This window comes from Morus notabilis, unplaced genomic scaffold (assembly GCF_000414095.1).
Source record: "Morus notabilis unplaced genomic scaffold, ASM41409v2 Scaffold1315, whole genome shotgun sequence".
Lineage (NCBI taxonomy): Eukaryota > Viridiplantae > Streptophyta > Magnoliopsida > Rosales > Moraceae > Morus > Morus notabilis.
This window is the reverse complement of record NW_010361046.1, coordinates 124,444-137,762: the sequence shown is the minus strand read 5'-3', so window position 1 is coordinate 137,762 and position 13,319 is coordinate 124,444. Positions and strand designations below refer to the sequence as shown.

The window sequence follows — 13,319 nt, the reverse complement described above, 5'->3', positions numbered from 1 at the left end:
TAAATTTACATTTCTTTAGTCTGAGCTTGAGTTGGACTATGAAAAAGACTTGAGTATTTTAAACCTTTTGCAATTCTTTTTCCTAATTCTTTTATTTTATTGATGGCGTTAATGAGGATATGTTTTATAGTTAAATTGACAGTTGGTCAAGAAAATATAAGATGGAGTATAATTTTAAAATCAGAAGCTATAAAAGTGACAAATATAAAATATAAGGTATGGTTTTTTTTTATCTCCTCGCAATGCAAGATATTGAAATGAAAAAAAAAATCTATGGTAGAGTATTCTTATTCGTAATGCACAATTCTAAACACTAAATTGATCAAAATTTACATCAAAATAAAAGAGGTATACAAAACTAACACCTTTTTATATATTAAAAAAATCTAAAATTTCAACACAAAACCTTACAGTAGGGTATTTTTCATATAATAAATTCACAATATATATCTAATAATTCTTGAAAAATGTTATAATATAATTTATTGTATATCTTTTTTATATTATTTATGTTTTAGAGAAAAATATACAAACCCGACTGACATAAAATGTTAGATCCGCCACTGCATACCTTAGGTTACTTACAAATGTACAATTGATAGTTTATGCATTTATCTCTGTTGTGTGAAGACCGTTTTGACATCTTCCCATATGTGACAAAAGACTCTTTCTTTGAAATGCACTAGTCTGGCAATATTAAGGGTCCGTTTGGTATAATAATTGAAATTAAGGTGATTTGAGTCATTTGATTCAGAATCATAATTCATGATCAAATCATGATTTAGAGTGATTAGAACCTTCGTTTAGATGTGTATATGCATGATTCTGATTCTAACATGAAATGTGATTCGAACCAGTGTTTAATTGTCTTCTTTTTTGAATTTGAATCATGACCAAAATAAATGTAATTTAAAAAATTATATAATAAATATAATTCGTGATATAATAAAAAAATGAAATACTAAAACAAATTATACAAATAATTATAACTCAAAATTATAACAAGCTAACTATAATTTTTTTAATTTTAACGTATCATATTAAAATAAAAATGATTAATTATATATATATTTTAAAAACAAATCTTACAAACACATGGGCGTAACAATGAGAAGTATATATAAACAAGGGAAAAAAAAAGTCGTACGCTTTTCAGCTGTCACCCACACAACTACTCTACTGTTTGTGTACTGTAAGCCTGATTGCAGTTAGGCTGAATCAAGAGGGGGTTGATTCCGAATCAAGACCCACATGACTCAGACCTTGATTCAAATCAATTGGACAATTTGGTGGATCCAAACATGAATTCTTACAATTGACTCTGATTATGTGATCCGGATCCTTCAACCAAACGGGTCCTAATTGATTTGTACTACAATCTTGGGTTGAGAGACCGAGCAGGATGTGTTCTAGATCCTTCTTAAAATATTTGAACTTGCTGGGGTCCCTACATATGTTTCGTCAAATCAAATCTCAGGAAGAAAATGCCAAAAAATAAAAAATAAAAAATAACAACAACAAAGACAACGGCAAAAAAGAAACAAATTCAGGCCTCGTTCGTTTCGCTGATTCGAGTTTAGAATTCGAGTTTTGCTACAGTAAAAAGCTCTCACAAACAATCACATCTAACTTTTTTGCTACAGTAAAAAGCTCTCACATACAATCACATCTCAACTCAAATTCTAAACTCGAATCATCGAAACGAACGAGGCCTGAGATATACGGTTTGATTTAGGGGTTTTTTGGTTTAGGAGTTCCCAGTTCAAACAGTATTTCTCTTGCTAAAATATGAATTAAAAAAATTTTAATGTAATTAATCTTATTTAAACTCATATACTAAGGACATGTTTAATTCGTTAATTTAAAATTTTAATTTGAGTTAAAATATGACTTTATGTGAGAATTTTTTACTATAATAAAAATCGAACGGTGAAATAAACAGTACCTTAACTTTGTTCAGTTTATGTCCTTAAAACGTAGGCGTTTAAGACATACTGGAGCAAAAACCTGTTAACGTCCCTTGTGTGAAACACATGTGAAATTAATAAATGCCGATGAGTTTAGCCCAACGCGGTTGTTGTACTAGATATGTAGACTTTCGAGGCCATTGGGTCTTTCTTTCGGAACAAGTCAATGCCAACCCTTCGTATGCAAGGTTTCCCTGTGTATGCATAAGCCCCGTCGTGTGTATATAGCTAAAGCCATGTCTGGTTTTTTTTTTCTCATTCTTTCGGGTGATTTCTTGAAGATCTTCAAAAGTAGACAGTGGTGGAAGAGAAGATGAAGGTATGCGCTATCGTATACTATATTCGACCAAGTAATCAAGATATTAATCTAGTTGTTGCTTAATCATTTGAGCATTAATATTTTCGTAAATCATTATAAATTTTACTATGTATATGCAGCAAAAGATTGTGATGAAGGTAGCTATGAAATGCAATAAATGTCGGACGAAGGCACTCAAGGTTGTTGCAGCCAAAGATGGTAAGTATATTATATATATATATATATATATATATATATAGCCATAATTAATTAGTACTGAAGCGAGAATTAACTAAAGTTTTTCAGTCAATATTAATCAGGAAATTATATTAATTAATTCAATGAATTACTATTAATGTTGCATGGCACAGGCGTAATCTATGTGGGGTTAGAAGGAGAGGCGAAAGATAAAGTGGTGGTGATCGGAGATGGAGTGGACGCCATCGACTTGGCCAAGGCTTTGAGGAAGAAGATGGGTGGAGCTGACATTATTACTATAGCAGCTGTTACAAAATAGAAAGTACTTATACAGAATCAAAGTTCACAGACATTAAGGCCTCGTCCTCGTCACGTTCGTTTCGCTGATTCAAATTTACCAGTTAAACTCGAATCATCCATGCTTTTGGCAGACAATAAATTTTTTTCTTTTAATTAAAAAAAAAAAAGTTCAATTTTGTTCTAGTCTGGCCGTGTGCGGTGTGCATGTGTGAGAGAGAGGGGAAACGTATAAAACTAGAGTGGCATCATTATGGTTGTACCTTTTTTTATTTTTTTATGATGACTTGATTTTTCTACGTCTTAAGAGTGTAATTTCTTCCGTTGGTGCCTCTTTTTTTTTTTAAGTCTGTTAATTTTATTAATTTAAAATTTTAATTTTAATTTTATCACAATTAAAAATTCTTATAAAAATTATATTTAATTTTTTTATTACAGTTAAAAATTTTTACGTAAAAATACATCTCAACTCAAATTAAAAACTTAAATTTGTAAACTGAACGAGACATAGACCGTGTTTGAAATTATTTTTATTTTTATTTTTTTACATTTTTTGAGAAAAAAAATGAAAACGTTTCTAAAACGGTGTTTAGCATAATAAAGATAAAAAATAAAAATGAAAACGATTTTTTAATTTAATATAAAATAAGAGAGAAATGAAAAACGACTAAAAGTCATTTTTCATTTTTTATTTTTATTTTTTTCTCTAAAAAAAAGAGACATTAATATATTTTTTTATATTAAAAATAATATCTTAATAAAATTACTAAATATAATTTTAAAAATAATTACCATCTAAAATTAAAAATATTTTTATTTTTATTTTTATATAAAAAATAAAATCGCATCAATAAATTTTCTGTTTTCTCACCCTTGATGGCCTTCGCGTTTCATCTATTGCGTCTTGACTTTACTGTAGAAATTTTTGTTTTTCTTTTTTTCCGTAGAAACTTGGATTGGTCGTCTGCGTGAGATGACTTTTCAATTGATCGTATCTACGTGTGCGATGTCCAATGGGTCGACACAAGGGAGGTATTGTTGTTGGTAGTACTATTTTATGTGTACTATTTTGGACACGCCCTCCCTCCTTCCCTTCAACACGCAAGAAGTTTCTGTTAGACAAAAGAAAATTTTTTTGTTAGGTAAGGTTTCTTATTCATTACGTCCGTTTAGTTAGTTGATTTAAATTTTTAATTTAAATTAAAATATAATTTTATGTGATAATTTTTTACTGTAGTAAAAAAATTAGATGTGATTATTTCTGAGAACTTTTTACTATAACAAAATTTGAATTCTAAACTCGAATCAGTGAAATAAACGGGGCCAGCTATTAGATTAATTTTTAATAGTATAAAAGGATGTTTGGTTTATGGATTCAAAATCATCTCAATTTATGTGTATTTTTTATAAGAGAAAATACTGTAATGAATTACGAATCATGATTCGAATCAGGACACGAATCTTTCAATCAAACGCACTCTAAATATATGTGTTAAAAATATGCCACCGATTGATATTAAAAGTATTCTCACTTATATATCGGATTCTTGAACAATTAATCCAACAACTAAAAAAAGTACCCACTACCGGTCTTGACAAAAAAAAAAAAGCCTCTCCACTGTAAAAATTTCACAAAAAGAATAAGGACATTTTTTATTTCTCAAAAAAATTATCAGAGTCCGTTTAATATGTGAGTTTAAATTAAAATTTTTAATTATAATTATTAAAATTTAAATTTTTTATAAAAAAAAATACAGTTTCAGAACTAAAACTATGAGTTTAACTATAACAGAATTCATATACTAAACATACAATAAATTTGTCTACAATTTAACAAAAAATGTATCAACCGGACCAATTATTGGAGATTGTAAGGTCGCTTTGAGAGCTCTCTTGGACCGAAATTTTAGGGATGATTGGCAGGTTATTCGTCTCTTCACTGCATGTATTAGTTGCTTGATATGTTAGTCTTCTGTGTTTAAAGTGAATTCTTAGGCTTGAGAATTTAGAAGCTGATGCCATTGTTAAGTGGGCTGCTAGAACTGGTTTCTTTAGTAGGTGAGAAAATTGCTAAATTTACTTTTAAAATGTTAATAGTACATTTTTTTATTAATACAATTATTTGACTAAAAAAGATATTAATTAAAATAAAGAGTAAAAAGTTAGACCCATGTACTCTAATAGATATTTGTCTTCTTTCCCCTATATTCAAATATCTTCTCGCTAAGATCATCTCCAATACAAATATTAATGGCAATTGAATATTTAACATCAAAAAGTATGATATGATATGTTATTTTTATTTTTACTCAAATGCATAATGTTATTTAAAATGCTCTATTTTTTCTCACAATCATTAAACTTTGAAAGTTGTAAATGTAAATATTTATTTTTAAAATAATTAAAAAATACATTTAAAAGTTGTAATAAATACATTAAAAAGTAAACATTTCAATCAATAATAATGAAATGTAAAATTTTTCATATGCTATGTACTTGGTGAGAAATTTATCACAAAATATATAGCATATGTAAAATTTAATACAATAAATAATATTATATTAGAGAGTATTTTTTACACTCAAATATTATAGGGAAATAGTAGAAAATAGGCCAATATGAAAAGGTTAAGAAAGTATATAGGCCAATTTTTAGTTATAGAAATTAATAGGCCATAACTTGTCAAGTTATGGTTCATAATCAAATAAGTTATGGATAAACTTGTCAAGTTATGGTTTATAACCAGACAAGTTATGGACAATTATGGACAATAACTTGTCAAGTTATGGTTCATAACCAGACAAGTTATGGACAAAAATATTAATTTGGCCTATTTATTAACTTATGTAAACTATTAGCCTATTAATTTTAATTTATCTCAAATCTTAACCTATTTCCCTATTTTTCTCAATATTATATTTGTAAGTGAAACATCACTTATAACTTTGTATTGTTACTTCCTCTAGTACACCCTGTGTACTCGTTGTGGAGCAAATGCAACCTTGGCGAATTTGGTCTCTGGATCAGCCTTCCTTGTAGCCCAACACAAAAGCCCATAATAAAGTTAGGCTGGGCTTTACTAATATAGATATTTGATTAAAAAATATATTAATTAAAAATAAAAAGTAAAAAGTTAGACCCACCTACTCTAATAGGCATTTGTCTTCTTTCCCCTATATTTAAATATTTTCTCGTTAAGATCATCTTCAATATAAATACTAATGACAATTGAATATTTAACATCCAAAAGTATGCTATGATATGTTATTTTTATTTTTACTCCAATGCATAATGTTATTTAAAATACTCTATTTTTTCTCACTATCATTAAACTTTGAAGATTGTAAAAGTAAACATTTACTTTTAAAATAATTAGAAAATACATTTAAAAGTTGTAATAAATACATAAAAAAGTAAACATTTTAATCAATAATAATGAAATGTAAAATTTCTCATATATTTTACTTAGTGAGAAATTTATCACAAAATATATAACATATGAAAAATTGAATACAATAAATAGCATTATATTAGAGAATATTTTTTACACTCAAATAATTTATAAGTGAAACATCAATTATAACATTCCATTGTTACTTCCTCTAGTACACCCTGTGTACTCGTTGTGGAGCAAATGCAACCTTGGCGGAATTGGTATCTGGATCAGCCTTCCGTGTAGCCCAACACAAAAGCCCATAATAGAGTTAGGCTGGGCCTTACATTTTGAACGGTCAATAACTACCCGTCCCCGCCATCGCCCACGGAGCCGCTACGTGGCACACCGTTCTCGTCCAAAACACTGCCACGTGTTACAATTTTAAAAGAGGGCGCCACGTGTTCAACATCTCCTTGTCTTCTTCAGTTCTCTTCTTCCAACTTCCCCTGCCATCCGCGCTCTCTCTCGCCTCTCTCTTTCTCTCTCTAAACGCTTCTTCGTTCCCGTTCCCGACAATGGCCGCAATAACTCAGCCTGAGGCCACCAATCCCACCGCCGACTCCAACGGCGGAAAAACCGTCGCCCAATTCTCCTTGCCCGCCGTAAAACTCCAGAAAATTCCTCACCTTTCCGACTACATCCCCAACCTTAAAACCCTGCCGAATCCTCTCGAAAACAACCCCTTCTTCCACCCGTCCGACGGTTTCTACGTCAGTTCCGGCGACGTCATCTTCCGCCAGATCGTCTACGACCTTTCCGGAATCGTCCCTTCGCCGAATCCCGATCACCTGGCGTACCACAGGGCCGGACCCAGGCGCGACGTCGTTTTTGAGCCGTCGGAAGTGAGAGCTGCTATTGTCACCTGCGGGGGACTCTGCCCCGGCCTCAACACCGTCATCAGAGAGCTCGTCGATGGGCTTTGGGAGCTCTACGGCGTCCGTCAGATATTCGGCGTGACCGCCGGGTACAGGGGGTTTTACTCAAGAGAGCCCCTCGAGCTGAACCCTAAGCGCGTGCGCAGTTGGCACAAGAGAGGTGGGACCGCGCTCGAGACTTCTAGAGGTGGCTTTGATCTGGAAAAGATCGTTGACGCTATTGAAGATCGCGGCTTTAATCAGGTTTTTTCTTTTTCTTAATCTTTGATATTTACGTTTACTAACACCTGATTTTTCTATAAGTTAGGGATGTGTTACATTTAGCAATCTGAAAGTAAAGTTTTGATTTTTAAAGCCCGTTAAACCCAAACTATACATTTCAAAATTTGGGTAACTTGAGAAAGTAACGAAAGGCCAAGGTAAAATTAAGCAAGGGTCAAGAAAGAATCCTGCTGACTAGAAGAGATATGGCTCTCTTTTTGAAATGGCAAAAAAAAAAAAAAAAAATGTTTTCCTCTATAATTGCTTAAAGCGTAGAAGGGGTAATGGTGCTTTGCTTTTCTTTGTACATTTAATAATGTGTAAAAACTATGATATCTTTTAATTTGCTTTTAAGACGCGAAGAGCATGACTAGAGCTTGTGTCAAAGTTTTTCAAATTACACTTTTATGTCTACCCCTTTTTATTATTATTATTATTATTATTATTATTCCTGTGTTTGAGATGTTTCACTAACCCCTTTTATTGCCACTTGCCAGCAGACCATGGCCCAACTTAATTAATGAATTAATGTATTTATGAAGTTAGATTAAAAATAGCAATGCTCTTTTGGAAGTTGGTGCCAGAGTATCCTGGACTCGAGGTTTTTTTAAAAAAAAAAAAGAAAAAAAAAGAAGCAAACAAACAAACTCGCTTATTCTCAAAGTTTCCTTATGAACGTGGAGACCAAAAACCTGCAAATGCAATCATTCAAAAGTGAATGATAGTAGAGTTAGGTAGACCATAGTTGCATGATGGTTTAACGAGAATATATTTGTTTGTATCAAACTAAGATGCGGAATGTCAGACTTTTGTATATCCAGCAAAGATGTGGAAGTACTTTTAATTGGAATAGATGGCTGAGCAGGAAAATTGAATTCTGCCAGTACTTTTATCAGTTTTTTTTTTTAGTTGAATCATGAATCCCATTCATTTCTCATAAATATTTGGTGGCGAAAGATTGTCTAAGAATGCACGTTTAGTTTCGGAGTGATTTTCTCATCCCTTGCGCTATCTGTTTCTCCTCATAATGTAAGCAGGTGTACATCATAGGTGGGGATGGCACAATGCGCGGGGCAGTAGAGATATGCAATGCCATCCGTCGTCGAAAATTGAATGTTGCGGTGACTGGAATCCCCAAAACAGTGGACAATGATGTGGGCATCATTGACAGATCATTCGGATTCCAGACGGCAGTGGAAATGGCCCAGCAAGCAATCAGTGCAGCTCATGTGGAGGCAGAGAGTGCAGTGAACGGAATAGGTCTGGTGAAACTTATGGGCCGAAGCACCGGGCACATTGCTCTTCACGCGACGCTGAGCAGCCGGGATGTCGACTGCTGCTTGATCCCCGAAATGGAATTTTACTTGGAAGGCAAAGGAGGACTCTTTGATTTCCTTTATCAGCGTCTGAAAGAGAATGGACATGCAGTGCTGGTAGTGGCTGAAGGAGCAGGGCAAGCAATGATACCAAGAACCGATGCCCAGAAAGAGGAGAGGGATGAATCTGGCAACCTAGTACTTCTCGATGTCGGCAGCTGGCTCAAGTCGGAGCTGAAGAAATGGTGGTCAAGGGACCACCCCGGCGAGTTGTTTACGGTCAAGTACATAGATCCAACATACATGATCCGCGCAGTTCCTGCAAATGCCACGGATAACTCGTATTGCACACTTTTAGCACATTCGGCCATTCATGGTGTTATGGCAGGCTACACTGGCTTTGTCTCTGGTCCTATTAATGGTAACTATGCTTATATCCCTTTGGAAGAGGTGGCACGCGCTAAGAATGAAGTCAACACCAAGGATCACAAATGGGCTTGGATCAGATCTGTGTCCAACCAGCCTGATTTTAAGAAAAGATGAACACATTAATTATATACATTCATTTAAAAAAAGCTTCATATGTCCGAGTGGTTTAGCTATAGCAGAACCTGTATTACTTTAAACGAAGAAATCTCGAACAAAGAGCAGGTGCTTTTTTTATTTTTTTTTGATAATTAGTAAAGAGCAGATACTGCTGTTTAATAAAATTACAGTGGAGCCACCAGCCATTTTGGCCGGTGTTTCTTAATAAACTTTTATTTTATTTTCTTTTTATTCTTTTTTATTATTATTATTTTTTATCAATTGGGTTTGTGTGGTTTATCCTTGGGAGTTTGCTCTTATTAGCTCAGCGTATATCAACAAGTGTGCAAATTGATAAAGTTAATACTGTAGTGATCTTATTTTAAGGAGGTTTACAGGTGGTGGCAAGAATTTCGCTGGTGGCAATCATGGGTTTCAACTGTAATAAACTGCCAAGAATGAGCCAAGTTTAATTCTTCTTTCTCTGGTGATAGAAATTTCTGGTTACTTTTTCTCGAGAGACTAGGTTATTAAAACATAGATTAGTGTTATTAATCTCTTCCATAAAGCAAGGTCACGACTCATGTATTAAAGGAGCATTTAAGGATAAAATGGACATGCCATATGAGCACTGACTATAGTATCAAAAGAGTTTTGAGCAAGCTTCAACCATTGATATTCGGTCAATTTTAATTATATTCCATTGAAAGTAGACAGAAAAAGCAAAATGAATTAAGGAAACCAAAAAAAAAAAAAAAATTTCTATAATTGTGGAAGCATCACCAATGAACTTTGGTTGTGGGAGGAGCTGCCGATAATCTTGCAATGTCACACTGCTTTTTTATAAAGAAAAGAAAGGCCACCAATTTGCTTGCAATTTGCCTAGCACCTTTATCAATGACTAGCGAATCTCAAATCACTTTCACTTCGTGGCTTTCACAAGCGGTATCTCTACTCTCACAAAGTCTCCTAAAGCTTCAAAAAGCAAAAAAGACGAGAAAAAAAGTGAACTTATCAACTTACAAACAAAAAATAACATTCCTCCTTGTGTTTAGGAGTTGAAAAGAACTTTTATAGCCATTTTTTGAGAAACAAATCACATCTTATATTTTAACTTGGGAGCACCACATTTGGGCTATCCAAATCTTGTCTTGCTTGCATATGAAAGAGTGGGACTTAAAAAAAAAAAAAAAAAGAGAAATGGCCATTTAAATATACATTAAGAAGCCATCACATGCAAACCATTACTATCTATCACCACGCAAATTTGGTAAACAAACATAAAAAGCCCCATCCTCGGACATGAAAACTATGGCAATGTGTGATTGTGCCATTGCCCTTTTCTCATAAAATTGTCAGTTAAAAAGATTTAAAGGGCCAGAGCTGGCAAAGCTTTTCTGATCACGGACGATTGCATTATCTCATTAAAAGACATTAAAGGCAAGCGGTGTGGGGTGTACAAGACGTCGACCATGCCAATAATTTAAACTTTGTTTTGTTTGCTCAATTGCTTTTTGTTGTGTTAATATTCTAGAGATTAATCATGTTTGGACCCCCTCCAAAGCTAAAATAATTACTTATTTGTTTATTCTTTGGTGCTTATGAGTTGTTTTTTTAACTTTTTTTCTCCACATGAATTGGATCCTTCATCTTAGTTAATCCCACCATTCAGGTTCCATTAGATCTCCCCTATCTTTCCACGTAACACGTTACATCTTCGTAATCATTTTCTTTTTCTCTTCCACGCCTTATAAGAAACAAAATTTCAACTGGTCTTGATTACACAGAACCCCACATCACAGTCGTGGCCAAACTACAGACCCATGTGGTTAAATTTTTTGGACCTGAAAGCATGTATCGGACGATTCGGACCTAAGATTTAATGTCCGTTTAGTTCGCTGATTCAGGTTTTAAATTTGAATTGAGATGTGATTTTATGTGTGAGTTTTTTACTGTAGTAAAAAAAAATAGATGCGATTATATTTAAGAGTTTTTTACTGTAACAAAACTCGAATTCTAAACTCAAATAAGTAAAATAAAAGAGATCTTAAACTACTATTTAACTAACTCTCTTATATTTATCATAAAATAAAATAATTTAATTTAATTAATTAGACACCGTTTATACTAATCTAGATCCTGTGTAAGATGGGATCGGATAAACAAACTTAACACCTGTTCTCCTGAGAAACCGGTAATAGGTTGAAAGAAAGTGGAAAACGACATTAGTACTTAGTCCAAACCGACATAGATGCACGACCCAATTTCTTGATAACGTTTGGACTTGATAATGAAAAATAATAAGATATTTCCTTGCTTTAAACAATCATCTAAAGGGGGTTTCGAGCAATTCCCCCATTAGCCGACTTATCATTTTCAGCATTATTACAATTTCCAATAAGGATCTTTCTCTTTTGTTATTCCCATAATGGTTAATAAATTTTAGCAGTGTGAACTAAACTCGTTATGTGCTAATATTAGGAGGCGTGTCACATCGCTTTTTAACTTTGTTTATGGGATAGGGGCCATGTCACGTCACATAATGTACCGTCTCAATTTCATACAAGTCCATTCATAAGATTTTTTGACTGTCCATTTAATTTATTGGTATTTAGAATTTAATTTTATTATAATAAAAACATATTTAATTTTTTTATTATAATAAAAAAATTCTCATATAAAATAACATTTCAATTCGAATTAAAAACTTAAATCAGCAAACTAAACGGATCTTAAAAATATATATAAACGTATCAAATCCCATTAGCAATATATTCTTTTTTACCAGCAAAATATATAAATATTTTTAGAGAACATTAGCAATATTCTTAGAATTTTTGTAGTAGAATAAAAAGAAATAAAATACTATATCTACGCATCTTTGAATAGAATTTTTGTAGAAATACCGCACATCTCCGAATGGTTGATCATATAATAATAGAATAATATACGAGTTTAACAGCATTCAATAGAAATAATGTGACAGTCCAAACCCCTAAACTACTATAGGTATTTTTTTTATGTACCATGTTAAAGAAATCACTCATATTTCACAACTGTATTTAACTAATCTTAATTAAACATCATAATTTGTTTTTGTCTAATTTCAACAATGAGATTTCTATGATAGGTATCGCTATTTTATTGTTTTAAACCGTGAGATCTTGATTAAAAAAAAAATCTACGCATACTTTTTCAGTTTAAAGATTTTAACAAAATTCTCAATATTCACAAACAAACACTACACATAGAAGATCATTTGTAAAAAGATAAAAGAGATAAATACTCTTTAAAAGTGTACATGTCAAAATTTTTATTATTTACTTTTAATTAATAATTTTTTTTAGTCAAATGATATTAAGTAAGAATGATGAGTAAAAATCTAGACTTATATACTTTTAAAGGTAGATTTCTGGATCTAGTTCAGAATCAGTGTTTGGTATGAATTATTCAGAATCTGATGTGATGTTTTAAATTAGGATCACTCATTATTTTAAAATCACTCCCTCTTAATTCAAGGTAATTAAAACACCTGATTTTGAATCATAGTTTCAAAATTATGATTTAAACTTAAAATCATGAATCATAATTCTAATTTCAAATCATGATTAGAATCACTTTAATTTAAATAGACGTTTGGTTCACGAATTTATAATTATAATTCAAAACTATTATCAATTTACGTATATTTTTTTATAAAAAAAATATTATAATAAATTACGAATTTTGATTCAACTTATAATACAAATTTTCATATTATCCTCGTACCAAACGAACCTTATATAATTCTCTTTTAGTTTTTAAGGCCCTAAAAAGAAAGTCCAAAATAAAGGGCTTCGGCTCTGTCAGTCTCTGTCGTTGCACTTAGCAGTGATCACGCTCACACTTTTACCGGAGGTCGGCAATACGTACGCACCTCTATTCGTCAACCGTCGTTACGTTGCACGGTTCACTATCGTGATAGTATTCACTATATCCCCCCCCCTGGATTTTCTGGGGGTTTCTTTAACTTTACTCTTTTTCCATTTTATTTTCTTTAATTTTTTTTAATAAAAAAGACCATTTCATTTTCTTTAATTATATACATTTTTGGTATCTCTACCTCCTTCACTCACTCTCTCTCTCTCTCTCTCTCTCTCTCTCTCT

The 13,319-nt window shown here is 32.2% G+C and overlaps 2 protein-coding genes across 3 annotated transcripts; both read left to right on the top strand.

The window, feature by feature from the left end:
• The first annotated feature begins 2,126 nt into the window (after positions 1 to 2,126).
• Positions 2,127 to 3,059, top strand: LOC21400932 (heavy metal-associated isoprenylated plant protein 47). Of its 2 annotated transcripts, XM_010098195.2 has the most exons (3): positions 2,127 to 2,286; positions 2,406 to 2,484; positions 2,637 to 3,059. In XM_010098195.2, the coding sequence occupies exons 1-3, from the start codon at positions 2,281 to 2,283 to the stop codon at positions 2,780 to 2,782; spliced, it is 231 nt and encodes a 76-aa protein (XP_010096497.1). In that variant the 5' UTR covers positions 2,127 to 2,280; the 3' UTR covers positions 2,783 to 3,059. The 2 variants fall into 2 exon arrangements, with proteins under 2 accessions (XP_010096497.1, XP_024021493.1); XM_024165725.1 differs by lacking the exon at positions 2,127 to 2,286 and having other exon boundaries at positions 2,400 to 2,484.
• A 3,548-nt stretch (positions 3,060 to 6,607) lies between these two features.
• On the top strand, positions 6,608 to 9,367 carry LOC21400931 (ATP-dependent 6-phosphofructokinase 2). The gene is made up of 2 exons (XM_010098194.2): positions 6,608 to 7,314; positions 8,370 to 9,367. Exons 1-2 carry the CDS (start codon positions 6,712 to 6,714, stop codon positions 9,189 to 9,191), a joined length of 1,425 nt encoding a protein of 474 aa, XP_010096496.1. The 5' UTR covers positions 6,608 to 6,711; the 3' UTR covers positions 9,192 to 9,367.
• The last annotated feature ends 3,952 nt before the right edge of the window (positions 9,368 to 13,319 follow it).

Excerpts from the sequence above, each read along its gene's own strand:
- LOC21400932 (XM_010098195.2), top strand. Across the intron at positions 2,485-2,636 it reads GGTTGTTGCAGCCAAAGATG|GCGTAATCTATGTGGGGTTA; the intron begins GTAAGTATATTA and ends TGCATGGCACAG.
- LOC21400931 (XM_010098194.2), top strand. The coding sequence starts at position 6,712 with ATGGCCGCAATAACTCAGCCTGAGGCCACCAATCCCACCGCCGACTCC. Across the intron at positions 7,315-8,369 it reads AAGATCGCGGCTTTAATCAG|GTGTACATCATAGGTGGGGA; the intron begins GTTTTTTCTTTT and ends TAATGTAAGCAG.